We start from the raw sequence: 27,752 nt of genomic DNA, 5'->3' as shown, positions 1-27,752 counted from the left end.
GACCACTGATATAATGCTATATTGAGCATTGAACAATAACAATCAAGAGGAAAATACAATAAATTTGAGCAACTCACTAAATTTGAAAAATAGGCTTTATTTTAACCAGTGGTATTGTATGACATCCTATATGGCATAACTGATTACAGCTAAGTTCATGAATACAAATAAGACGGCATTTTCCTTCATTCTCTCTTTCGTTTCCTGTTCAGAGAAATCAGGAGATGGGAGCACTGCGCTCAGAAAACAAGGAGCTCTTCTTCCACAGGCTCCTCCAGCTGAGTCCGGGCTCCTGGCACATTCAGCCTCTTAACATGTATATGGTCTCATGTGCAAAGACCTTTATGAAAAAAAATATTCAGAGCAGTATTTCTGTAGGAAATCACACTAGCATTTACAACAAAACATGGCTGATAAAGTTCATCTTGCTGTGGATCATGAGGATTTGAACTGCATATAAAGGAGATGAGGACTTTGTGTTCATTTTCCTTTAAAGAGGGGGCAGATCTTGGGTGAGGTGTGACCACCATCAGCTGCCTCCTTCCTTCTTGCTCCAGTTGACTGGGGGGTCCTACCCTGTCCCTCTGGAGTGCAGGCAGTGCTGCGTGAGAAATGGAAACATCTCGGCCCAAATATGAGATTCTGTCACACAGCCAACACTGGAGGTGGATCTACACCTTCTTCTTTCACAAAAGGCTTAAATATATGGGCCCTTATGCTATCACAAGGTGCCTGAAATTCAGAAAATTATGAAAGCAACTCTTCTCCACCCCTGAGGATATTTCATCTTTATAAAGTTGAAAATACAAAATATTAAAATAATTTGCCCTTTCTCCCCATCAAAAGGAATCACATTCTCAAAGGATTCCTGCCATATAGAAAATTCTGAAACAAAATTTATTTCTCCCCAAACCACGACCAGGAAGTCAATGTTGAGCTGCCAAGAAGACCCTTTTCCAAAGAAGGGTGGAAAAGATACCTCATCACTTTTTAAAAAATAATCATATTTAGACAAAGATAGCAAAAGGAGTTTCTGGCCTCATGAGCTTTTATTTTTCACTTTGATTTTCAGCATGTCTTAGCATTGGTTACTAGGAGTGAAGAGAATGACTTGTTTTCCAAAGTCTAAGATATTCCTGGGACAAACCCTGATCTTTCCTGGTTGACAGCTCCCCAAAAATAGTTTGTTGAAAACCAGATGGCAAGAATGGAAATGCTATACATCCATCTGTTCCGTTTCTTCCTAGTTTTCACATCAAAAGCACCTGGAGTTATCACTGGTGTTCAACACAAAATAGTACTGGGGGCTCAAGAGAGGATGATGTCACCTGCCCTTAGTATCAGCCGAGGTGACATGGGTTTGGAACTACCCGTAAGGTCTTCACTGGCAAACCTGCCTGGCACCAGGGCCTCCCAAAGAGAACAGGACAAGCAGCTGTGCATGCTCAAATAGCAAGACGTGCAAAACAGATCGTCACTCTGCTAGGAATGAAGAGCACACAGGAGGTACACCAACAGCAGCAACCAGGTTCTGACTACTGAGGCCAGTACTTAAGAAATCTCTGCACTGAAGGGGGGTATGCAGAGGAATGGCAACGACACCTGGGGGCGGGGCGGGGCGAGGGAGGAAGAGAGGGAAGCACACACACGCATGCTCACACACGCACACGTGGTGCCTCCGAAGGCGCCCTGGCTACTCTGGGTTCACACGTGGCCGCCCGACATCCTGACTACTTGCCTGGCTCAGAACTTCACCTGCTGCACTCTCTTAACCACACTTTCTCCTCTCCTTTTAAGGCACGAACATATTTAATGGTTTCAGGTATACCTGTTGAGTTCCGAGAACCACACTGAGCAAGTTAGTCACAGCCTAGTGCACAGGAGCCGGCTGGTCCTTTTCGGCTGACAGAGAATGAGGGACGGCGCCCATGTGAAGCAGTCAGGAGGTGTGAGCCTTCTCTCTCTGCTGCCGTGGGATGTGGCCAAAGCCGACCCTCAGCATCAAGGCGGGGCCACAGGAGAGGCCAAGATGGCAAAAGCATGACCAGGGTCTGGGATGTTTAATATTTTTTTACTTTGCTTTTAACAAACCATACAAGGTGGCCGCTCTTGCCTGCCTCGCGGCCTCTCACGAACAAGAGCAAGCAGAGGCCACCACGGAGCATCTGTCACTCCACACAGAGTCACTGTGATAGTTTGCTCATCATGTTTTACCCTCCCACAAAGTCAGACACACACACACACTCACGCACGCGCACACACACACACACACACACACACACACACCCCTTCCACCACGGAGGAAATCTTTGCAACAAGAGGCACTTGAAAGATATTTTGAGAGTTCTCATGAAAAGGCCTTCCCCTCACAGTGAAGTGGGATCAACAGAATAGAAACCAGACACTCAAGACTCCATCTCTTCTTGGTCAAGGGGTGGCGGCACAAAGCTGATGACTTCATCATAGGTCAGACCTAGAAATCAGGAAGGAAAAGCAGGATGTGAGAGTTTAGACCTTCACTTTGCTGGGAAGCCACCCTAACTTCTAAGCTCAAGACCCTTTCCTCCCTGTCCAGGCTACTGGTTCAACGGGCCTCATTGCTTGTATGTGAACGTGGGATGACCCAAAAGTTCAAGGATGCATATAAAAGAACAATTTTGGGGTCATCCAGTGCCTCCTCTTTAAAGCTCTCTGGAGAAGATACTTAAGAGTAGCAAACCAATTATTTGGGAAATGTAAAAAGTCGTTCAGTTGTGTCTGACTCTTTGCGACCCCATGGACTATACAGCCCATGAAATTCTCCAGGCCAGAATACTGGAGGGGGTAGCCTTTCCCTTCTCCAGGGGATCTTCCCAACCCAGGGACTGAACCCACGTCTCCCGCATTGCAGGCGGATCCTTTAGCAGCTGAGCCACCAGGGAAGTCCCCCACATGCTACAGCAACAGATAATCCTGGCTTTGGGATTTAACTCAAGTTCTGGATTTGTGTTTTATGACAAGAATATGAGACTGGGTCTAGGAGACCTGGGTTCCATTTCTGGCCGTATCCTTAACTAGGTCTAAGCTAAGAGATAAGATATAAATGCTCTTCATTGTTTGCAAAGTTCTGTTGTTTGCAAAGCTGTAAAAATTCCCTAATCCCTACTTAGCTCAAAGAGATAGTATAAATGCAGAAATTCTGAGAACCTCAAAGCTCTATGCAGACGTGAGGGGCTGTGCACAAAATCAGACCAGACAGAAGCATCTCAAAGGTCCAGAGGGGCGTCATCTACAACAGAGGAACACACTCATTCCACGGAAGAGACCCCCACTGCAAGTTTTAACGCGTTGGATACAACCAGAAAAAACTCCCCCCACCCTCACAGCTTTTGGTTAGTGGCTCACCTAGGAAAGATTTTTAAAGCTAGGTTCTCAAAAAGGTAGACAGATGTTCATCCTGCTATGACTTACTTTTCCATTCGTCTATAAGGAGGTCCCTGCTTTCGAAAGACTGGTCGTAAGGATCAGCCACTGGCTCGTCATCAGGATCGTGGTACTGGGCAAAGTAGGCGTGCGCAAGGGCTTGCGCCGCTGTAATTCTCTTATCTGAGTCCAATACAAGCATCTTCTCCAGCAGGTCGACAGCTGGCAATACCACAGACGGGAAGGAAAAGAGAAGAGGTTTTAACACATTACCAAAAATCTATGCCTTATTAAGCACACACGGAGTTTCGATCCTTCATACCCAAACATTCTCCAAAGTATCTGCTCTGAGATATACTATTTATATTTTACTTTTTTACTTACTTTATATCTTTATCTATATATACATACATTTTTTACTGAATCATTTTAAAATAAAATTACAGACATGCAATTTCACCTATAAATATTTCACCATAAAGATGGCTTCCTATACAATCATAATTACATCTGAAAAATATATAATCCCCAAACATCATCTAAAATCCAGGTCACACTGAGCTTTCTTCAATTATCTTAAAGGTGATTTTTATATCTAGTAACTTCTTCAAGCCAGGATCCAATTAAGGACCATGCATTGCATTTTGTTGAGTTTCCTTAGTCTCTTCTATTTCTAGAATAATCGCCCCCGCCTCTCACCCTCATTTTTCCTAGCTTTGACCTGAAAAGACTCCCCACAAAACTGTCTTGTGCTATCATGTTATCTGTACTCTTGCTTTCCTCTATCCCCTGTATTTCCTGAAAACCCTGGTAAATCTAAAAGTTGGTAAGAATTGGGTTAAACATTTTTGGCAAGAATACTTCATAGGTGATGCTGTGTACTTAATGGTACATTAAGGCCATCTGTCCCATTAATAGTGATGCTGAATTTGATCACTGGGTTAAGCTGTGTCTGTTTCGCCTTAAGCAAGCACCCTGGCAGTACTAGGCGAGTATCAGTTTCTTTCACTTATAGCTTTCAGCATCCATTGATCTTCCTTCCCAGCAACTATGTCATTAGCTGGGGGGGTCACAGAATCGTGGGTGGTTTTTTTTCCCATCTAATTTCTATAAATGATGATGTTTTGAGTTTCAGAATGGTAGCACCTGGGAGGACAAATAATAAATGACCACAGTTATCACTTTTGTGAAGCAAAGGCATTTGTGGCTTTGCAAATTCTTGTTTGTTCTTTAAATGTGGGAGGGGGCAGGGATGGGTAGTGAAGTGGGGGCATGGGGGGTCCTTTTCCTGAAGGGATCCACGCTGTGTACGCTGGAGGCTGTAAAAGATCCCCATCCTTCAGGCTCAATTCCAGAGTTGAATTTCTTCCAAAAGAGAAATGTGGGTTTCCAAGGAATACAGTAACAAAGTGAATATTTATGTGTCAAGTTCATAAGTTTACACCTTAAAGCCCTCGGAAAATTGCCTAGACATATATTCTCTTCTTAGAAACAATAACCTCATCAGGTGCTATCTCAATCACATGATGAGTCTTTGCCACCACAGGGTAAAATGAACCATGTCCTCATAACACCTTGATAAATAAGATCAAGGTTAAGAAAAAGATTCCTCTAAGACCTTGACAGATACCAATACATACACATCAAACAGCAACTTAAGTTTTACTTCATGTTTTGAGAATAATGGTGAAACATGAAGTCAGTGATGGTCAAAAGAGAGCTGTCAGTATTTACACTGTTGGTGTATTCCTGCTGGGTTAACATGCTGGGCATGAGTTCCTGGTCAGGTTACACCATGTTCTGCCTGTAAGAAGAGACTCTATACGACGCCAGCATTTGGCAGTGGACTGATAGGTCTGTCTAAATACTGAGAACTGCAGTGCTGGGCAGCAGGTGGCCCAAAGCCTCCTTCAGCTCACTTGCAGTCTACAGTGCTAAGTGGTATCCCGCTTTCTTGAATGATTAAATGTCACGATTCCAGAGAAGGGGGATGCTTATCGGGATGAAAGTGACCCCAGTAGACTGCTGGACACACATATCCCCCCTTCCCTAGAAGAATGAATGAACAAATCGTTTTGAGCCAATCATCAGGAAATCAAACAGTGAGCACTGCCATGTCTAACACATAAGCTGAGATGATGAAAAAATTCATAACAGAATGACAGACAAGGAAGCTACCAGCTTACAACATAATTTCCTAATATCCTACAGTACTTAATGACTCAAAGAGAGCTTCTCACAGACCCTTGAACTAGATAATACAGTATAAATAAATCATACAAAGCCGGTGAGAGCAAACCAGGGCAGATACAGACCCAAACCAACCCTGGCAGAATTCTGTATACCCCTGATGAGTATGTGGATTTATTCTTAGACATGAGAGTGATCCAGCTGAGCCCTGACACATTCTCCATCTACAAGGCCGACAAGCTCAACACTTCCGAGCATGAGCATCCCTGCTATTGTAAGAATTATCATAGGAACACTAAACCGCTCTTCAGCAATCACTGTGGGTCGAGTACTTAGAAAGGTAAAGCCACTTAGCCTTCACTCCAACTTCTGAAGAGGCCAACGTCAGCTCTCAGAAGGATGAAACTAAACCCAAGGCACAGCTGCTGGGACCCTTAAGCAGAGGCATGACCGAAACTGAGATTTAAAACCATACTACTAAGATCAGAAAAATAAGAAGGTTGACTGTTCCATTATCACAGCACTGCTCCACTCTCGTCATAGGGAGGGCCGTGTCTGATTTTTCTATGTTGCTGTTGTTCAGTCCCTAAGCTGTGTCCGACTGTGACTACAGCAGGTCAGACTCCTCTGTCCTCCACTATCTCCTGGAGTTTGCTCAAGTTCATGTCCATTGAGTTGGTGATGCTATCTAACCTTCTCATCCTCTGCTGCCCCCTTCTCCTTTGGCCTTCAATCTTTCCCAGCATCAGGGGCTTTTCTAAAGAGTTGGTTCTTTGCATCAGGTGGCCAGAATATTGGAGCTTCAGCATCAGTCCTTCCAATGAATACTCAGGACTGATTTCCTTTAGGATGGATTGGCTGGATCTCCTTGAAGGCCAAGGGACTCTCAAAATCTTCTCCAACACCACAGTTCAAAAGCATCAATTCTTTGGCACTCAGCTTTCTTTATAGTCCAACTCTCACACCTGTACTTGACTACTGGAAAAACCATAGCTTTGACTATACGGGTCTTTGTTGGCAAAGTGACGTCTCTGCTTTTTAATATAGTGTCTAGGTTTGTCACAGCTGTTCTTCTAAGGAGTAAGCATCTTTTAATTTCATGGCTGCAGCCACAGTCCACAGTGATTTTGGAGCCTAAGAAAATAAAATCTGCTACTGTTTCCACTCCTATCTGCCACAAAATAATGGGACAAGATGCCATGATCTTCGTTTTTTGAATGTTGAGTTTCAAGCCAGCTTTTTCACCTTCTTCTTTCACCCTCACTAAGAGGCTCTTTAGCTCCTCGTCACTTTCTGCCATTAGAGTGGCAACATCTGCATCTCTGAGGTTGTTGATTACTTCTCTGGGCAATCTTTGAATTCCAGCTTTTAGGATTCATCCAGCCTGGCATTTTGCATGATGTACTCTGCATGTAAGTTAAATAAGCAGGGTGACAATATACAGACTTGTCATACTCTTTAATTTTGAACCAGTCATTTGTTCCATATCTGGTTCTAACAGGTGCTTCTTGAATTGCATACAGGTTTCTCAGGAGACAGGTAAGGTGGTCTGGTATTCCCATCTCTTTAAGAATTTCCCATGGTTTGTTGAGATCCACACAATCAAAGAGGCTTTAGCATAGTCAATGAAGTAGAAAGTACATGTTTTACTGGAATCCTCTTGCTTTCTCCAGGATCCAATGAATGTTGGCAATTTAATCTCCAGTTCCTCTGTGTTTTCTGAACCCAGTTTGTCCATCTAGAAGTTCTTAGTTCGCGTACTGCTGAAGCCTAGCTTGCGTGATTCTGACCATAACCTTCCTAGCATGTGAAATGAGCTCAGCCGTACAGTGGTTTGAATGTTTTTTGGCACTGCCTTTCTTTGGAGAGCACTGTCCCCCTGTCCCCCATCTTTTCCTGGAGTCAGGGGATTAGAACCTCAGGCAATGCCACTTTTGGGGACCAAAAGAAGTACACACCAGCCCCCAGTTTTAAGGAACGAAGCAGCTCCTTTTCAGCCAAGGCAGTACACATCCTGCAGCCGCCACTGTCACGCCCTCTGCCAAAGACCCTGGAAATGGTGGTGACAGGAAGGGAGATGGAGCCATTCTCCAAAGCTTCATGAAGAAGAGAGAATGGCTAGGCGTCTGAAGGCAACAGAGGACAGGGAAGGGAAAAGGACCCGAGGGCGACAGGCTCTGCAGCGCTGGGGAGCTGCAGGCAGGGGGTGCCACACTGCAGCGTGCCCGAGTGGGGCCGCCAACCACCCTCTGTGCTTCAGCTGTTTCCAGCCTCAGCGCAGATACTGCCAACAGTCACAGGCTTCCCTCTGCTTCTCTTCCATGTCGCTCGGTCTCTTCTCCCAGCGTTCCCCTTGCTTTCTCTCCTTTCTTCACTGTTCCCGCTTATTTCCCCCATCAAATTCTGTGATCATATGATATAAGCACGTCATGAGATAAACAACCTGACAGTACAAACATGGATAACACAGCACTACTTATCACCTTCCGAGATTTAATTATATTAGTCAAAAGTATCCCTAACTTATGTCACAGCCAATTCAATATCCACAAGACAAGGATACAGTCAACTTACCCAAGGGATTGGCACCAATAAATACATTTGCAAAGTTCATCTTCGGCATCTGGGTCAAAGACTGAATGTAGTTTCTTGCCTGTAAAACAAAGGGTTTTCAAAAATGGCTTTGTTCAATATTTTTACTGTTTTCAAAGATTCTTGGTCCTGTCATAGAGCAAGTGTTAACTGACAAAGTCTGCTGGCTTCAGTGTTTACGAATGTTGTTGCTATTCATCACAGACTTCTCACTGCCATCCTAACCTTCTTGTTTACCATCATCATCTTTATTTATTCCTGCTATCTCTCAGTTAAAATTTCAAGTGAACAAAAGTGCTAACCAGCTAAGTTCCCTTTCATCAGCATTCTGGTCACACGAAGTTTAAAACAATGAGGCCAAGATATCTAAGAAGTAGCCCTTCCTGAGTCAGTCTTCCTAAAAAAGCTGAAGTTGGCATAGGGTTTAGTATTCCCAAAGAAAGTCTAAGATCAACCATCTTTTGATGAGCTGATCTCGGCAGGGACGCTTAGTATATTAAAAGGATGTCAGTATTAAACCTTGTTAACAAAATATTTTTGGTAACAAGGAAATAAACATAAGCTTTATATTATGCTAAGAGGTCTGAGTAATAAAGAATAGTGGATTATAAGTTACACAGCTTAGGCAGAAATCTTTCCCCTACCACTTATAAGATACATCTTCTTGGGCAAGTCTTAACTAGCATATCAATGACCTCATCTGTAAAATATCAGTATTACTATTAGATACTAGTATTTGGCTTGCCTATATCATATGGTTATCGTGATACTCAAGCAAGATAAAACTAGTGAGAGAGCTTCCAAGTAAAATTTTGACACAAAAGAACATTTATATACAAATTCAGATTTTATAATGTTTGGTTCTTGGGGTGGGGCAGACTTGAATTACTTACTCTCTTTTAAGTCTTGAGTTCTTCATCTATGAAGTGGGATTAACAACAGTGCTAACCTCAAAGGGCTGAAGGGAGGACTTGAGATAACAAACCAATACCCTCCTTAGCGCTGCACTTGGGTTCAGAGGCAGAGCTCAAATAAACACCAGCTGCTATCACTGTTGCCTTTAGAAAGGAAAGCCTGCTCTCGTTTTCTAAGGATGTTTCAACTTGATAATTTCTGGACTTTAAGGAACTCAAGGTGCTAAAATACTTTTAAGGACTGATAGCTCTTAATAAAGGCAAAAATAAAAACTGGTCTTGAGAATAATCATATAAATACAAATGGTTCATAAATGCGTGCTTCAGGTATTAGCTATAAAATCTATGACCTTCCCTGTGTCAAAGAAAAAAAATCTCATGATCAGTCCAAGTAGCTGAGGTGAAACTTCTTTAAATCTAAACTACCTCCTTGAAATTCCTGTTTTTAATACAGCTCAACAGTAAAGGTATACATGTATATTTATGTATGTATGTATATACACACACATAACAAGGTTAGAAAAAGTTCTAGCTGCTATGGCAACTTCATCTTTTTAAATTCTTTAAAATTTACATATATATATAAAAATTAGTTCTCTAATATTTATATATATAATACTAGTTTCAGGTCTATAACAGTGATTCAGACTTCTTATAAATTATATTCCATGAAGAGTTATGCTGTATTTCTTATCCTTGTAGCTTTCTTTTATATATAGTAGTTTGTTCCTCTTAATAACTTCACCTTCTTAAACACTGTGTGCAGAGCAAACAGGAGAGGCCCACTTTGAGAAGCAGCTGAGAATCATTTCAATTTGAAAAGAAAGCTCTAGGAATTGAACTACTGACAAGCCTGTTATCCCTTCCTACTTGAGCATGTAGGTAAAAGAAGGAGAAAACAGAAGTGAGAGAGACCATGTCATACAGAGAACAGTCTTACCTCTAGTAAGATAAATAAAAAGACTACCTGAATAAAGCCATGTGGCCAATCTGATTCCCAGAAAGATTAAGGACATCTTACAAAGAAGTGCCCCAATCACCTCTGATGGTAAAAGGAGACATATTAAGCAGTCAAGCATCGGTAAAAAAAAAAAGGCACCCAACGCTAAGTGTTCATAGTTTTCTACGTTATTTGCATATTTTATCTTAAATATAGAACTTTTCAGCATTAGATAGTTTATAGGTTTTTTTTTTTTAATAGGTGTTTTTAAATAAAGGCTCTTCTCTTGGTCATTAAGAAAATGGATAAATAGGAAAACATGCTAACGGCCTTCAGTTAATACACCTCCAGTTAAAAATTATTTGATGGTAGCATACCCTGATTGTAGGCATAGGACCCTAGGAAAACACAAACCTCCTCTCGAGCACTAAATTCATAAATAACATCACTTTCTAGGTACAAGCCTATACATTATATTCTCCATTCACAGGACTGGGTGACATTTTAATCCCAAACGTCGTGCTGTAATAGCACACAGGCAGTCTTTGCCTTGGTCGCCCTAGGGGAGCATGCAAACATTCAGTGACGTTACGATCTGTGTTGGTTATACAGTGGCAATAAAACGCGAATGTGGCCTTCTGAATTAGATACTCCTGCACAGTCAATTTGTTCTCACCTCATGGCTTGGCATCCTGTTAATGAGATAAGCAGGGGGAGTCCCCGTCAGACGCATAATCTGCTGAAGCTGGTTAATATCTTAAGATGCCTAGTCAAGGGCATTGTTAAGCATACAGTGCAAAAAAACAACTTTCAACTCAAAAAGTTTTAGAAAAGGCCAAAAAGCCACCCCCAAACAAAAAATCTATTCCCACCCACCCCACCCAACCCAGGTAGAGCCAAGGCTGCATGTGAAAGCATGCATCTGTGAACGGCGTGGGAGTTAGTAGCCGTGGAGCCAGTGATGGGCCAAGTGCAGAAGAAAAACTTTTTTTTGGTTTTAGCATTATCTTTAACATTAAATATTTACGCTCCCTGGAAAGAGACTGCCCCTTGATCTGGGATGCCAGCCAGAGAACTGTTTTCGAGTACTGATGGCCACAACCTGTTTGCTTGTGGGATAAATGAAGAAGATTCAGAACATTTTGATTCAACTTCAGACAAGATAAAATGTCCAGTGTAACCATTTCAAGTACAGGTTAAATTTCTGTGGCACAGGTTCTGGTGATTCTCTAAAGTACCACCCCTCCTAATGTAAGACCAAGGTGGTATGTGTGTTGACACGCAAGGCCAAGCTTCAAGGACAGTAGTTAGTGATACTTTTAAAATACATGCCACAAAAATAAAATAAAATACATGCCACAAACACACAGTGGTAAGTGAAGGGGAAGTGGGGGGAAAATGAGAAGCTAACAGCAGAGACAAAACAGAAGTCACAGCTGCTGACGGTATTACAGCATGCCACAATGATTTCTCCTACAAGCCTCTTTAACAGGTGAACAGACTGACTTCGCTCAAAAAACATCCGGGAGGAAGCTGGCAAAACACTGTATCTGCTCTGACAAAGGCAGAACGCTGAGGTTTTCCAAATGTACGCAGATGTAGGTACACTGCACTCTAACCTGCTCTCTTTTAGCTGGCCCATCAATTTTAACAACCACAAGAACTGTTAGCTTATCATGTGTTGCTGTTAAAGCAGAGTGGTGCGATTTTTAAAATCCTCAGCCTAATAAAAACCTTTCCATATTCCCTTTCTTGGTATTTATTAATTCCCTCCTTCTCTTGTAGCACCATTTTCAGTAAGTACCGTAATCACATAATTTCACTTCTTTGTGGCTTCTCTCAATGATCTTTCCAGTTGAGCTCATCCTCAGAACTTAAATTCCTTAGTGGTCAGATTACTACAAACACATGTTTAAGGCTGGCTGTTAGGAAAGAGCTGGAGCCACGGCTCCACCCTGCCTCTCACGCTTCCTGGCCCAAAGACAAGCCAGCAAATCCAAAAGATGGTGTGAAGTTCTTCTAACACATTCTCAATAAATTCAGGTTTACCTCTCAACAAATTACATAACAAAAGAGTACTCTGCATGCTGAGAGAAAAACAAAAGGGGGTCACGAACTAAACCAGCAATAGTAGTATCAGCTGGGTTTTAAAATGTTAAAATCCTGCCATTTCTCTCTTTTCTATGAACAATAACTTGGTCTGTACATTTCCATGGTGTTTTTTTTTTTGGTCTTCTTTAGTCAAATAGGTTATTATATCCCATTTTTGTCAGGAGTTCAGGAATATTTTCAGCAAAAATTTTGAGAGTGAGTCAGTGAAAGGGCTTTTGTTTTCTTCACATGATTTATTTTTTATTTTTGTCCTTTCACTGATTACTTTAGGTATTGGGTCACCAACCAAAAAATATTCTCTGGACACCCATCATGACTCATTACCCCTTTTCTCACGGCACATGCTAACTTGTTCTCAGTCAGTCCAACTATTACTGTACTCTCTTACTCAGAATGTCCTAGTATTTACTGACTGAATTCCATCAATCAATAATAATGGCATCACTTCACTACTTTTCAGGAGTAAGGAAAATACCTATTGGCTTTCTCTGTTTACTATATTCCTTCACTAATATGTTTTTCTTTTCATGTTGAAAAGCTTTAAACAATTTTACTCACTTGGCTTTGCTATGTAGACATCATGTTTCACACATCATGTGCTTCTAAGATAAACTGGTACTTGAGCAGTATTACTAACATCAAATTAATCTCCATGTTTAAATTACTTTTTATGCACTTACTGTAACTACGTAGGAGAAAAAAACCCCACGTTTTCTTATCCCTATACTCAATGCAGTGTTATTTAACTTCTGTATTCTGATACTCAATTTTATTACGCTCAACTCTATGCAAGAGATGTTGAAATGTATGATGCACCCTATTTCACATAAAAAACGGATTACAACAGGTAAATACTATCATTTTAAACCCATCCTTTTTCTTCTAACAGCACATATCTATAGGGCAGATGGCTAAGGGTGGGTGAGAAGACTGAGAAAGAGCTGCTAGTGGACATCTCCAGACAGAGGATGCATTTGCTGTCTCAGTCTCATGAGCACTCTTCAGTGATAAACTGAGCTCCTCCCTAACCTCTCTGCCTTGCCCCTGTGTCCTCTCTATTAGACAATCTTCCTAAGCAAAAGCATTTAAAACAGAAAGGCACCATCCTCTCTAAGCATCGTCTCATCTCTTCTTTGGTTCACTCCAATCCAGCTCCTGCATTTCAAAAAGCAAAAAGAAAACACTCCTTCTGGCTGACACTCTGGTCAATAACTGACAATGACTTTCAAAACTGTGCAATCGGATGAGATTAAAGTTTAGAACATGTTATCAGAACATCTGGGATGTAAACTCAGCTCTGTCAAGTGACTCAGTGCGTGACTTGGGCAAGTCCCAGTCTTCCTGTGCTTCTGCTTCCTCATCTTAAATAAGTAAATGAAACCAATGAAAAGCCTGCCTCTGGCTACCCAGCAGTCTTTCCAACAGGGCAAAGGAATCCTTCAGTCGGAAACACTGGAAGGAGAATCCAGAAGGCACAGCTGGAGCTTGGCTTCACAGCTCTTTTTCCCTTTTATCCAACTGCCTGGCAGCAGACAGATGGGAAAAGGGAGAAAGACTGGGCTTTCCTAGTTTCTCTCATGCCTGTGGCCCAAGGAAATGACCAAGTAAGCCCAAGTAAGCCAGAGTCACATTCCCATGGCTTCCCTCTAAATGCCTGCTTAGAAGCAGGAAGGCATTAGCTCCAAAGCTTTTTCTCAGGGTACTCAAACTTGTAATTACACAGGCAGGCTGTGGGAGAAGGATTCACAACCCTTATCCTGTGGATCCGAGGCGTCAGCAGTGGGGATGTTACCTCTGACGGTCTGGAGACTGGGTAGATGCCGACCCCTGTGGAGAACAGACACCTTACCCAGGATGTGCAAGTTGTCTTATTCTAAAGCAATAAAAAGCAAGTAACTCCTGGGAAAGGGGAAGAGAGTGCAGGCAACGCACTTTCCATCCTTTCAGTGAGAAAGCTAGACTGATAGACCGTAAAGCTCATGCTTTGAGGATAAATACTAACCAAAAAAGTGAAAGGAGCCCTTGAGTGAAACTTTGAGAAAGATGATGTCAGGGCTGGAGAATGGAGACAACACATTTTCCATCTCCTGGAATGAATCAGAATCTCAAATCTCACTTACTGCGATACTACTGCCCAACACAAGCTCCCATGCTCCAGTACTATACCCAGAGAGAAAACAAAACACACTCATGCATGTGAGCAGGCAGGTACACGCACACACACACACCTCATCCTGGAGTCAGCACACAAAGGGCACATGTGCTTACAAACATACCCAGGTCAAAGTACAGATTGACAGAAGGGAAGTGGCAGAGGCTCCCAACAGGGCAGATAATTACAATCAAGGCAGCAACTCACAGACTCTGAGGAGATTTTCTTCAAAAGCTCAGCCCCTGGGGTTCCAACGAGTCTTAAAATGAGCTTCAACTGATCAATATCTAATGGTGGACTATAAAGGAAAATGTTGGGACAAAATAAAAATGAAAAACAAACAAAACAAACAAACAAAACACCCCAATAACAAAAACTTAAAACCCCAAACCAAGCCAAAATGGTGAATTGATCTAGGTCAAGGTTTCGGCAGGACGGTCACTTCAAGTAGAACATGCTCCTCCTGTACAAATTTTCAAAAGCTACCACACACATACCCGACTTATATTTATTTTGTGCATCTGTCAACATCCCCTGTCAGTAGAGTTAAGCAGCTGTAGCTGGGTACTTAGCTGCCAAAGACAGCAGGTGAAAACATATAAGCAGCACTCAGTCCATACGCTCAGCCCACACCTACCTCCTTCCCTTCCACCAAAGCACCAGGAGCCAGTCAAGCAAAGAACACCAGTCAGCAGAGGGCCACAGAGAAGAAAGCAGCAGAGAGCGCAGGAGTTAGGGATATACACAAGCCTACCTGTGAATATTCCTCTAAGGCTTGACCTAAGGAGCCTGTAATATGGCAGGGACCTGCAAAGATCCAGGGCCTAACCAGTTGAGACGTCCTCCCGAGACCCTCCCTGGCTGCGGCAGGCAGAGGACTGTGAGCGACAGTGGCCAGCAGAGGGCCCCACCACCCCACTGCAGCACACGTCCTTCAGGAGTGCGGCAGTAACACAGGGCACAGGAGGCTTCGACCTTACAGAAATGTACTGACAGACCTCACACACCCCCCGAGCTCTACATAACAGGCCACAACACCCAAACCTTTACTGTGCAGCCAACTCTTCTATGCATACTCACCATGTATGTGCATATACTGACCAGAAGTCAGAAACTTTCCACTTACTCTGACTGCTTTTAGCCTTGCCTATAAAGCTAAAAAGGAAAAAAAAATCGTATAACTCTCAGTATTTTTTTTAATGAAACTTTAAATGTTATCCATGCCATGTCTACACTGACATTCAGAGGGAAAAGGAAGAGAGGATGACTATCTCCTGACTCTTGCCATAAAAAAAACCTGTCAGGTTTTGCAAGATTAGCTCGTTCTCAACTTCGGGCCTCAGCTTAACCTTCACTTCCTCAGAGAAGCGTCCCCTACGCTACAGAAGAGGCACTGCCTTCCTGGTCACCCTCCCTCTCAGCACAATGCGTGAGCTCCTCACATCTGTAGCTGCTTCGTCTGCTATTGGCTGTCACCTCCACTGATCTGAGAGGGGGGCTACTCTGTCTGCTCACCACTCGTCCCCAGTGCTCAGACTACCATCTGCTACATGCTCAGCACTCAAAGTATTCGAGAAGGTACAGCAAGATGGAGAGGAGGAGAATGGAAGAGAAGACTTGTTTACGATTAGACGTAAGAAGGCAGTGCAGTGCAAAAGATAATGGCCACTGTGAGCCATAGCTGCTGGAGTTACAGGAACTGGTTACGCAATAGTAACTTGCCCTATTCTTTTTCCCCCTCCAGATATGAAACTGGCTTAAACACAAGAAGATTCTAGACAAGAGTCAGCAAATCAAGCTGCACTGGAACACAACCAGGCCATTCGGCTGCTTTCACCTTATGTGGCAAAGCTGTATGGTTCCCAAAGCCTGAAATATTTACTAGGTGGCCCTTTAAGTACAGAATCCTATCCCAGACCCAAACAATTTATGTTCTATAAGAAAATAAATTAACAGCAAGTCCACTCTCAGAAGGGCTTCTGTGGTGGCTCAGATGATAAAGAATCTGCCTGCAATGCAGGAGACACAGGTTTGATCCCTGGGTTGGGAAGATCCCCTGGAGGAGGGAACGGCCACCCACTCCAGTATTCTTGCCTGGAGAATTCCACGGACAGGGGAGCCCACTCACAGAAGTTACTTCTGAATTAGAACAGTAGAGAATAACATTATAAAACAACTATAATCCAATATAAAATAAAAATTAAATTAGAAAAAAGAATAGGAGAGAATTTTGTTCTTTGTAGAGGGCAAAAATGAATGTGTTCTGGAGGCTAAAATTTCAATACTGAGGGAAAAAACTGAACTACTTTAGAGAGTCAAGTTTTATGCCCCCACTGAGGAAGACTCTGGGCTGTGGGTTTCTCAAGAATCTTACCTTCACCCCAATATACCTGAAAAGTAAGCCACTCCTACTGGTCACAGGGGTCATGAGAGCAATGATTTGGGGGACCCCAGGTCCTTTTCCACCTCAGCCAGTAAGAAACAATCTCAGGGCTGAAGAATAAAGTAAAGCCCTGAATCCTCAACTTCAAGTTCACAGACTTTGCTGATTTGGCATCAAGAGTTTTTCCTGACTCTCCCCTCAAACTATTATTCCTTCATGTACTCAATGTTTCAACTCACACTAAATATTCCAGGCACTTTTAAGCTTCCACCTTCTTATTTATGCAAGTCATAAACAGCAATACCCTCCATTCTCCCCTCCTAGCATACCTTTTCTCTCCTTATTTACTTTTCAAAGTCCTGCTCAAACAAGAACTCTGCCATGAAGTCTTCCTGCGTATCTTGAACTTGAATTAATCTCTGCTTCTTCTCCCTAACTTATTTATACTCTATTACAGTATCTGTTCACTCTGTCTTGTTTTATAAGTAGAGAACAGACCTTCATTCAAATGACTCCTGTAACTCACGTTCTGCTAAGTATGATCATTCTGGTTTGGAGGACAGGTACCATCTTATCTTTAGCACCTTCCATTGAATAGCTCAATAAATATTAACTTGAAAGGTCTTCCTGTAATAGACTTTTCAAAGCAACTCCACCCCTCTGTCTTGCCCTCAAAAATCTAGAATAACTATATTCTAATGGGAAGTCTATATACAAAAAAGTCAAGAAAAGTTGCTTCATTTCATATGCAAATGGTCATCTGAAACGTTTACACTCTAAAGAGTATACAGTGCGATGAGAGCATAAGGGGTACAGATAAAGAGAGCGGGTACAGCATGACAGTCGATACTTAGGAGATTAGTAAACACACAGTGCAAAATGAAAACCTACTTAGTAGCTAAAAGCACTTGCATCAAGAAAGGCAAAGCTGCAAACTTCAAAAGAAATCACCATTGGTTCTCCAAGAGCTGGCAAATCCACTGAAATACAGGTCAGTCTTCCAATAATACCAGCTACAGTAAGGCCACTACAATTTGTCCAGGCAGTTAAGGCCAGAAGGAACTTCAAGTAACTATATAAGCAGAGCAAAGCAAAACTTACCACATTATGACAATTAGTTATTTCCACAGCAAGCCATCCTTCTTACCAGGTTTAACCCCATTTTCCCCTAGACAGCAGATATTTTTACTGGTAGTTAAAAATGTGTTTTAATTGTAATAATCACAATGTCAAAATTTTAATTAAAAATCTCCTGATTCTTCTTTAAACAACTTAGGCCTAAGATTACTCTTTAGGTCCTCTGTAACAAAAGTAACAGGTAGCTAGAATGAGTAGGTGAGGGAAAAAATCCTAAGGGTAATGGGTTATTTGGAAAGAAAGTAAAAGAGGGATAGTCTATTCACTTCTAAATGTTCTAGGCAACTCCCAGGAGATTTCTGTAAGCCACAGAGTTGAAGATACTGAGAGGTAAGCTAAGTCTCATTCCAGTCCATCCTGTCTGTCACCAGGAGAATTTTCACAGGTCAGTGTTCCACCTTTGTCTCGTGGATTTTTAAAAAAGTGCTGCTCATAAGCAGTATCAAAATAGATAAATAAAAGGACCATTTGCAGAACCTGAGACTATGGCTGCTTAAGAGCAGCAGTTTTTAAAAAATCCATGAGACAAAGGTGGAACACTGACCTGTGGAAATTCTCCTGGTAACAGACAGGATGGACTAGAATGGGACTTAGCCCATTTCCTTCTCTTCTTAGTCACCAAATAGTCATTTTCACTGTCATACATGGAAGATTTCTTAAGGTGTTTTAGTTTGTGGAGAAACCTGAGAATTCCAGCCTTTTCAAATGGGGGAATACAATCTCAAGTTAAGAGAAGAAAAGGCAAGAAGTAACCTAATATTTTTCTTCTTCAACATTAGGACACCTGCTTTTAGTGTCTGAAGGAAAACCGTGTTTTTGTTTTTGTTTTTAATGAGAGACTATTTGAAACTAACGTCTGAAAGAAAGGGGTAGTTGTGATAGGAAGGGGGATATACAAAAGTTTTGGCTCTACTGGAAATATTTTATCTTGTCATCCGGGCTACATAAACACAGGTGTTCATTTATTATTTCTTGTCTTTTTGTATGTCAGAAGTAGTTCATAAAATGTTTGAAAAAAAATCAAAAGAATAAATAAATGAACTAGAATTAAGGAGCAAATTTAATACAGAGAAAATTCATTATGGAGTAGGGCAGCAAGCTGATGGCAAGAACCCCATTATCTTAGTTAATGTCTTAAGAGTGCCATTTCTATAAAAATGAAAGAAGCAAAGAAAAGTTTTAACACATAAAGGAAATTCATTTGATTACCTAGAAAAGGAAAACAATAGTAAGCCAAGGCTGAGATCTCTGGAAGGGAAATCAGTATTTGACAGGTCACAGGGTTATGAAACTCGCTCTTCCTCAGGCTGCAGACTGTTAAACGTTAGTAACATTTCCTAACTGGCTTAACTCTTTTCAGAACCAGTGGCTTTCGAAATAAGTTAGCACACATTCTGGGTCCTCACTCTCTTCTAATATAAAGTTCTCTCAGGTGTGTCCACTCAAGATATATATATATATATATATATGTATATATATATATACACACACCCCTAGTCAACTAAACTAATAAGGAAGGGCTCCACTCTTTAATTAGCTTTAAGACAAAAATTAGTGTATCTTATCTCTTTAGGGAAATGCTAAGGATTATTAACAACTAGTAACAAAGGAATCTTGGGAATTCCCTAAGCTCCAGTGGTTAGGACTTGCACTTTCACTGCTGGGGCCTGGGTTCGATCCCCTAGTTGGGGAACTGAGATCCTGCAAGCCATGTAACCCCAAAAGAAGATTCTATCAAGAAGACTAATCACAGAGGGGAAAAAAAAGAGAGGAAAAAAAGTAGAATGGGAAGATGACTTGCAGAGATCTAAAACTGCATGAAATATCAAGAGTCACATGTGATTAAATTTAAATGTAATCTACATAAAATCTAATAAAATTTAAAATTCAGATCAACACTCATAAAACTATCACTAGAACTCCTTGCCATGATAGAGAGTATTTATGAAAAATGCAGAGCTAAAATTATACTCAGTGGTGAAAGACTGAAAGATAAGAACAAGACAAAGCTGCCCACTTTCACTACTGCTATTCAACCCTGTACTGGAAGTTCTAACTAGAGAAATTATATAAGAGAAAAAAAATAAAAGCATCTAAATTGGAAAGAAAGAAGTAAAACTCTGTATTTGCAGATGACATGATCTTACATGGAGAAAAACCAAAGAATCCACAAGAAAGCTACCAGAGTTCTCGGCTTTCAACTGTGCAAAGTTGCAGGATACATGATCAACAAATAAAAGTCAGTTCTGTTTTTACACACCAACAATGAACAGATCAAAAAGAAAATTAAGAAAGCAATTCCATTTAAAATAGCATCTTATACAGGCTAGGAAAATACCTAAAAATAAATTTAACTAAGGAGGTAAAAGACTTGTCCACTGAAAATTATAAAACATCACTGAGAGAAATACACTGGAGAGCAACTAAGTCCACGTGTCACCACTATTAAGCCTGTGCTCTACTGCCTGGGAGCCACAACTGCTAAGCCCATGGGCAGTAACTTCTGAAGCCTGTATGCCCTAGAGCCCATGCTCTGCAATGAGAAGCCACCACAACGGGAAGCCCCCCCCGACACACAGAGCAGCCCCCACTTTCAGCAACTAGAGAAAAGGCAGTGAAGCCACAGACCCAGCACAGTCAAAAATAATAAATAAATAAAATCCAGCCTTCTTTGTAGACATGTTTAAAGCCAATCCTCAAATTCATATAAAATTATAAGGGAGCCCAAAGTGCCAAAAAAAAAAAAACCTTGAAAATGGGAACAAAGTTGAAGGACTTACTTACTTCCTATAAAGCTACCACAATCAAAGCAGTGTGGTACTGCTACAAGGCTAGATATTCGGACCAATGGAATAGAACTGATCTTTGACAAGAGTGCCAAACCTATTGAATGGAAAAAAAAAAATCTTCAAAAAATGGTCCTGGGACAACTGAATGCCCATATGCAAAAGTATAAAGCTGGACCCCAACCTCACATCACATACAAAAGTTAACTCAGAATGAATCAGAAACCTAATATAGGAGATACACACAAAACATTCTTAGTAGAAAATGCAGTAAATCTTCACAACCTTGAATTTGGTAATACACTCTTAGAAATGACACCAAAAACATGAACAAAAAAGAAAAAATATATTGGAACTTTGTTTAAACAAATTTTTGTACATCAAACATTATTTAAAAAAATGAATAGGCAGCCTACAGAATGGGAGAAAATATTTGCATATTGCATATCTGGTGAAGGCTTAATATACAGAATACATAAAAAAACTCCTAAAACTCAACAACAAAAAAGACAACCCAATTGAAAGGTGGGTAAAGGTCTCAAACAAATATTTTTCCAAAGAAGACATACCAACAGTAAACACAGGAAAAATACTCAACATCAGTAGTCATTAAGGAAATGCAAATTAAAACCACAAAGAGATTCCACTTGGTATCTCTAGGATGGCTATAATTTTAAAAAGCAGGATGGGAGGGAGGGAGGGAGGAAGGAAGAAGCAACTGTTGGTGAAGATGTGGGGAAACTGCCCATACATCACTGGTGGGCATGTTAAAACAATGAAACTGCTCTGACAAACGACGACTGCTCTGCTCCTCAAAGAGTTACACACAGAGTAACCTCACAACCCAACAATTCCACTCCTAGAAACACAGCCAATGGAAGCCAAAGGGGGAACTCAGACAGGTACCTGGATGTTAGTGTTCACTGTAGCGCTACTCACAACAGCCAAAAGGGGGAAACCACCAAGCGTCTGTAGCACACGAATGGATAAATAAAATATGGTATAGCCACACGAGGGAACAGTATTTAGTCATAAAAAAGAATGAAGTTCTGATCCACGCTACAATATGGATGAGCCCTGAAAACATGCTAAGTGAAATAATTCAGACACAAGAACACAAATATTGTGTGAGCCCACTTAATATTAAACTTTTAGAATAAATAAGTTCATAGAGACAGAAAGTAGAAGAGAGGTAATGAGAGGCTGTCAGAGGGAATAGGAAGTTTTGGGTGCAGCTTCTGTTTGGGGTGATGAAAATGTTTTGGCCATAGACAGTGGTGGTAGAGGCACAATTTTATGAATGTAATTAGTGCCACTGGATTGTATACTTTAAAAGGATTAAGATGGTAGAGTTGGACACAACTGAGCAACTGAATTGAACTGAACTGATGTTTATTTTACCGCAATAAAAAAATAAAGTGGCAAATTATATGTGAAAACACTTGACTACAAAAATATTTTTAATTTAGCTTCTAAGTTCCACTGGCCACATTTTAAGTGTTCTATAGCCACATGTGGCTGGTAGCTACCAGCCACCATACTGAACAGTATATACATAAACTACTTGTAAGACCACACAAAGTTCTATTAGATGGTTCTTATCTAGAAGCTAAAACCACCAGTTTCAAATGCAAGATGAATAATAAATGAGGAAAACAGGGAGAGAACTGTGCATTCAAGTAAAGAGCACATTCTAGAGGCTGCCTTGGCATTCAGCTACGTTTTAAAATCATAAATAAGCAGTAGCTGTGTGCCTTTCTGAGCCACAGAAGAGTGTGTGGGGCCAGCACATTCTGCAAAGGTTTTAAGAAAATGAGTTTTAGAAATTAGGAGAATAGGCAGCAAATAGAATATTGGAAAGAAATGGAGACCTGAGTCGGATACATTCGTATCTATCTTTTCTGGGTTCTTATAGCCTCCTCATCTATAAAAACATGGGGCCCGACTAGATGTTTCTTAGCATCTTTCTAGATCCCCAAGTGGATAATTCTAGATTCTTAACTTTTATCTCATTGGTACCTAAAAAATAAATAAAGCGGAAAAACTACTAACTAACTTTCAGCCTGAAAGATTAAAACTAAAATTCATCTTGGGTAAACTCTAGTTGTACCCAACACTGGATGCACATTAGAATCAACTGGGGACTTGAAAAAGTAACAGAAAACACTTTCCTCTCCCTTTGTCAGGCAATCAAAGCTACATCCACACAGGTGGCAACTGACAAGAAGGGAGTTATGCATATTACAAATACAAATCTTCCAAATTCGAGTTTCCTGATCCAGGAGAACATGTGCCTGAAAAGGAGCCAAGTAGAAAAGAAACAGTGTATTACTAAAATAAAAATTTTGAAAATAATTCTCATGTATTAAAAAAGAGAATCTCCTAGTAAAAAGCTTAAATGCTGGGTTTTCTCCCTAAAGCTCACAGAAGGAAAAGAAGTATGCATAAAAAGGAACACTTCTTACCGGGGCCAAAAGTTAGCATTTTAAAAGGGTCAATCCATCAGTGGGCACCTGTAACTGAGACACATCCAAAGGCACACACAACTGCTTTGAAACCTTTATACCAGTAGCCTGTCAAGGGGATCCATCCTTTACTAGCTGTTAAAAAATTTTAATGAAACAAAAAAGCACAGCCTTTAATGATTTATAAGTAGACAATAAAGTGGGAAGGTGAAGGGAGAAACTCTTCCCAAAGCTCACTGATGAGGATGACGGTTAACATCTACTCGCAGGCCCTGCTCCCAGCCCTTTCCAGATCATCTCACTGAATTCTCACATGAGGTATGTACTATTTATCAGTATTTTACAGTTAAGGAAACCAAGAGACTGAGGTTACACAACTGGCTCAAAGTCAGAGGGGTGGAAGTAAAAGAGCTAAGTAACATCAACCCTGGGAGTCTGGTTCCAGAACATGTGCTCTTAACTAGCATGCTTTACTGTACGTGTCTCTCCACCACTTTGTGTGTCTACGTAGGTATGAGTGTCTGCGACTGACTGTACATGGAGATTCGGAAATAAAGGAAAGGAAGGGGCAAGAGGAGCAGAGGAGAACCTCAGAGCAGAATGCTCAGGAAGACAGAGTAAAGAATGGGACTCAGAGGAAAGGAAAATTACACACTGTCCCTCATTCTCTTAGCTTAGACTATAATGTGTATGTCAAATTTTTTTTTTTTTTGTCAAATTCCTAAGAAACAGGTATAAGGTAAATGAAACAAAGGACAAAGGGGAAACATTAGGTATTAAAATTAGAATCCAGGGATGAGAAGGAATAAGGTGAGCCATATAGGTAAATTATACTCTGTATCAATCCAGTAATATTCAGAGGGGAATTGACAGCTGAGGGAAGAGGCTTTTCAGTTCATTAGCAAAGCAGATTCTAGCAGAAGACAGTTAGAATACGTGGACTGATGAAATGAACATCACAGTCACCCCAGAAGCATGATCCCAACTGTAAGCCAGTGAACTGACATTCTGGTTTATAAACTCAGTGTGTCTGCTTAGGTGAGATGCTAAAACAGCTTTTAGGTCTCTAACTGTGATAGAACACAGAGAATGGCCACATCTCTCTAAATGCTCAACCAAACTGGTGGAGGGCGAGTCATATGAATTTAGCAAAAATCTTCAGATCTAATTCTAGATATAAATTTAAAATTTTTTTCTTGCCTAAACATCTTCCCCAAGTGGAACTGATGAGGGTTACGACAAATCACATTTTGATGATATTATTACTAAACTGTGAAATGGGCATGCAGCAGATAGAAAAGGGACTAAAATAAAGGGGTCACGATAAACTATAAACTAGACAATCAATCTGGAAGTAAATTAAAGTTTGGTTACAATCTGGGATAAAAACAAAGTCATGCTGAGGGGAGATAAAGGTACATGACAGGGTGACCTTATCTTCTTGCTTTTATTTGTTTTTAAGCAACAAATATAACAAGTCAGCAAGTGTATCATTACAAGGACCAAATACAGCCTTTTTAATATGTAAACCAAACATAAAAGCAAGACATCCCTGATTTATAAATGGTTATCTTGTGCTCACTGAGTGTTGGTACAGACTAAACCAGTCATTGAGGTCTAGAACTTCTCACCAACATACTCAGTTGCAGAATGGCTGTGGGAAGATTAATAAGGAGCCTGCTGCAAAAAAAGATGACATATGAAAGATTTTAAAGGTTTGCCAGATTATGAGGAACTTTTCCAAATCATACAAGTAAACTGCAGCCTCTTTCTTGGCAAGGCAAGATACTCCGCAGGAGGGCAGATCTCACAATGGACGATAGAAACAAGTAACTTAAAGTCCTTCCAAGAGACAGGTAAAAGCAATACATTTCCATGGACACTAAAATACAGACAAGAAACAAGAACCCAAAACTTTTTAAAGGATACGGTCTGTACCAGGAAACAACGTTCTTCCAGTCAACAGCTCGGCCATTATGCATCCCACTGACCAAATATCAACTGGCAAAATTAAAGAGAAATAAAAGTATATACAAAGTCACTCTTATCAAACTTGGCTACAAATGGAACTACAGCTAGGGCTGAAATACTCTAGTTAATCTTTAAGGTATCTGAAGTTCAACACTCATACTCAACATTTTTATAGAAAAAAATAAGCTAAAACCTTCACCACAATTAAAGGGCTTCATAGGTGAGCTAAGTCAAAACACAGTTATGGCAAAGAGAAATAAGCTGTTCACAAAGGGGCAAAGGTTTCTTACTGGTAGAAATGGTGGATTCTCGCAAGTAATATCGAAAGTTAATATTAATGAACCCAATGTCTTCAGGTAGAATATGAATATGAAAGAATATATTCAAAATAAGTAAAAAGCCAATTAAATCACAGAGTCTGAAAAACTCTACTTTCTTTGAGCAACTGAAATATCCTCTTTTTGTATGTTTCCTGAGGGAAGAAAAAGAATGTTTCCTCCTACTCCCCCAACTCCACTTCTGGGAACCCCAAATATACCTAACATGGTATCAATAAGGCACTAAGTAACCAGTTCAAGGAGTACCTGTCTGGTTGTAATGCATCCAGTTGAGCATGATCTCAGGAGCCCTGTACCACCTGGTGGCCACATAGCCTGTCATTTCATCATCTGTGTGTCGAGCCAGTCCGAAATCCAAGATCTAATGAGAGAAGAGCAGTCAGGCACTGAACAGTCCAACTCTTAAGGCTCGTAAAGCGGGGGGCGGAGACTGTAGTGCACATTAAAAAGCAAGAGCAACAAAGCATTTGCATAACATATTTCCTGGTCCGTGCTTAGAATGCATGGGGAACACAGCAAGAACTAAAAAAATAATGAAATTACAAAAAAAAACAAAAAACAAAAAAAAAAATGCAATGCTTTGGCACTTATCCAAGAGCAATGAAAATATATGTTCCACACAAACATGAATACTCATAGCGGCTTCACATAGCTCTGAAGGGAAACTGAACCACTTGTGTCTATCAGTCGTTTTGTTTACTTGCCAAGTTGTTTCTGCCTCTCTTGCAATCTCATGGACTGCAGCCTGCCAGGCTCCTCAGTCCATGGTGTTTCCCAGATAAAAATACCAGGGTGGGTTGTCATTTCCTTCTCCAGGGGATCTTCCCGACCCAGACCCAGGAATCGAACCCATGTCTCCTGCACTGACAGGTGGGTTATTTATGGCTGAGACACCAAGGAAGCCCTGTCTATAATTAGGTAATAGATAAACAAATTGCAGTTCAGTCATAAAATGGATCTACTTGGCAACAAAAAGGAATAAACTACTGATACACACAATACAGATGGATCTCAATAATATTACACTAAGCAAAAGTCAGACACACACAGAAAAATACTGTATGATTCCACTTGTATGAAACTCCAGGAAAGATAAATCTACAGTGCCAGAAAGCAGACTAGTGGTCGTCTGAAGTAGGCGTAGAAGGGTGGGGACTAGCTAGGAAGGGGCACAAGGGAACTTTCTGGAGTGATGGACATGTTCTTTATCATAATTGTGCTGGTTACAGAGCTATAAAAATTTGTCACATGTACACTTAAAATGTTGCATTTTATTGTAAATTTTGTTTCCAAATAATTGAGTAAAATGAGAAATGAAACAAAGAAAAAAAATCCAGAGCTGCTTGCTCTTTACAGATTCTCTCTTGTCTGAATTATTTTGAAAGAGTGGGTTTCTGCCTTTTTTTTTCTCTTAGAAACTGATATAATCCCATAATTATTTCAAGAGGACTGCTTTCTTGATGTTCATACTATAATTTTCCTTTTTTTATCACTAATATATTAAATTTCTAATTTAACTTCATTTTAGAATGAAAACAAGATACCTGATACTACCTTCAATATCACTCAAACTAAATCTTACTAAATCTCCAGCTAATTTCAAAGTCTAATGACATTTTTAAGGACAAGACAATATGAATTTCCAGATAAAAAGTCATGGCTTTATAAACTCATGCCCTTTATAAACTTGCCTGGCTAGTCAAACATATAATTACAAAGTGGAACAAACAATTACCAATGTCACTTTATCCTACCTTCAGCTCACAGTCTTCATTCACAGCTAGATTACTAGGTTTTAGGTCCTAGGAAGCAAGAGAGGACAGGAACAACTTTATGATGCTTGGTAAATTCTCTCCCTAAAGGTAACGATGAAGAGCTAAACATAAAAGACTTGATCCAGCTATGAACAATTTCCATTCTACAGTCACTGCTGCTGCTGCTGCTGCTGCTAAGTCGCTTCAGTCGTGTCCGACTCTGTGCGACCCCATAGATGGCAGCCCACCAGGTTCCCCCGTCCCTGGGATTCTCCAGGCAAGAACACTGGAGTGGGTTGCCATTTCCTTCTCCAATGCATGAAAGTGAAAAGTGAAAGTGAAGTCGCTCAGTCATGTCTGACTCTTAGCGACCCCATGGACTGCAGCCCACCAGGCTCCTCCGTCCATGGGATTTTCCAGGCAAGAGTACTGGAGTGGGGTGCCATTGCCTTCTCCGTCTATAGTCACTACCTGGTTCTAATTAGCCTAACACAAAACAAAACAAAAAATCTATACATCCTCTTTCTTTAATTAGTTTAAACCTAGAGTAAAGTTGCAATCAGTCAATATTTCAATGGCTAGGATCTTGCTATCTCCCCACAACCATCCCAATAAT

General features: G+C 40.8%; 1 protein-coding gene across 1 annotated transcript in view; it reads right to left on the bottom strand.

Moving 5' to 3' along the window:
• Positions 1 to 77: 77 nt before the first annotated feature.
• Positions 78 to 27,752, bottom strand: part of MAPK14 (mitogen-activated protein kinase 14) — a 75,703-nt gene continuing 48,028 nt past the window's right edge. The window contains exons 8-14 of the mRNA XM_069564222.1: positions 27,137 to 27,184; positions 25,629 to 25,743; positions 25,003 to 25,074; positions 10,715 to 10,794; positions 8,167 to 8,245; positions 3,451 to 3,624; positions 78 to 2,473 (exon numbers count right to left, since the gene is read on the bottom strand). Coding sequence (XP_069420323.1) covers positions 2,406 to 2,473; positions 3,451 to 3,624; positions 8,167 to 8,245; positions 10,715 to 10,794; positions 25,003 to 25,074; positions 25,629 to 25,743; positions 27,137 to 27,184 — 636 coding nt within the window. The 3' untranslated portion in view covers positions 78 to 2,405. The remainder of the gene's footprint in view (positions 2,474 to 3,450; positions 3,625 to 8,166; positions 8,246 to 10,714; positions 10,795 to 25,002; positions 25,075 to 25,628; positions 25,744 to 27,136; positions 27,185 to 27,752) is intronic.

This window comes from Ovis canadensis, chromosome 20, assembly GCF_042477335.2.
Source record: "Ovis canadensis isolate MfBH-ARS-UI-01 breed Bighorn chromosome 20, ARS-UI_OviCan_v2, whole genome shotgun sequence".
NCBI classification, from domain to species: Eukaryota; Metazoa; Chordata; class Mammalia; order Artiodactyla; family Bovidae; genus Ovis; species Ovis canadensis.
This window is presented reverse-complemented; position numbering and strand designations above follow the sequence as displayed.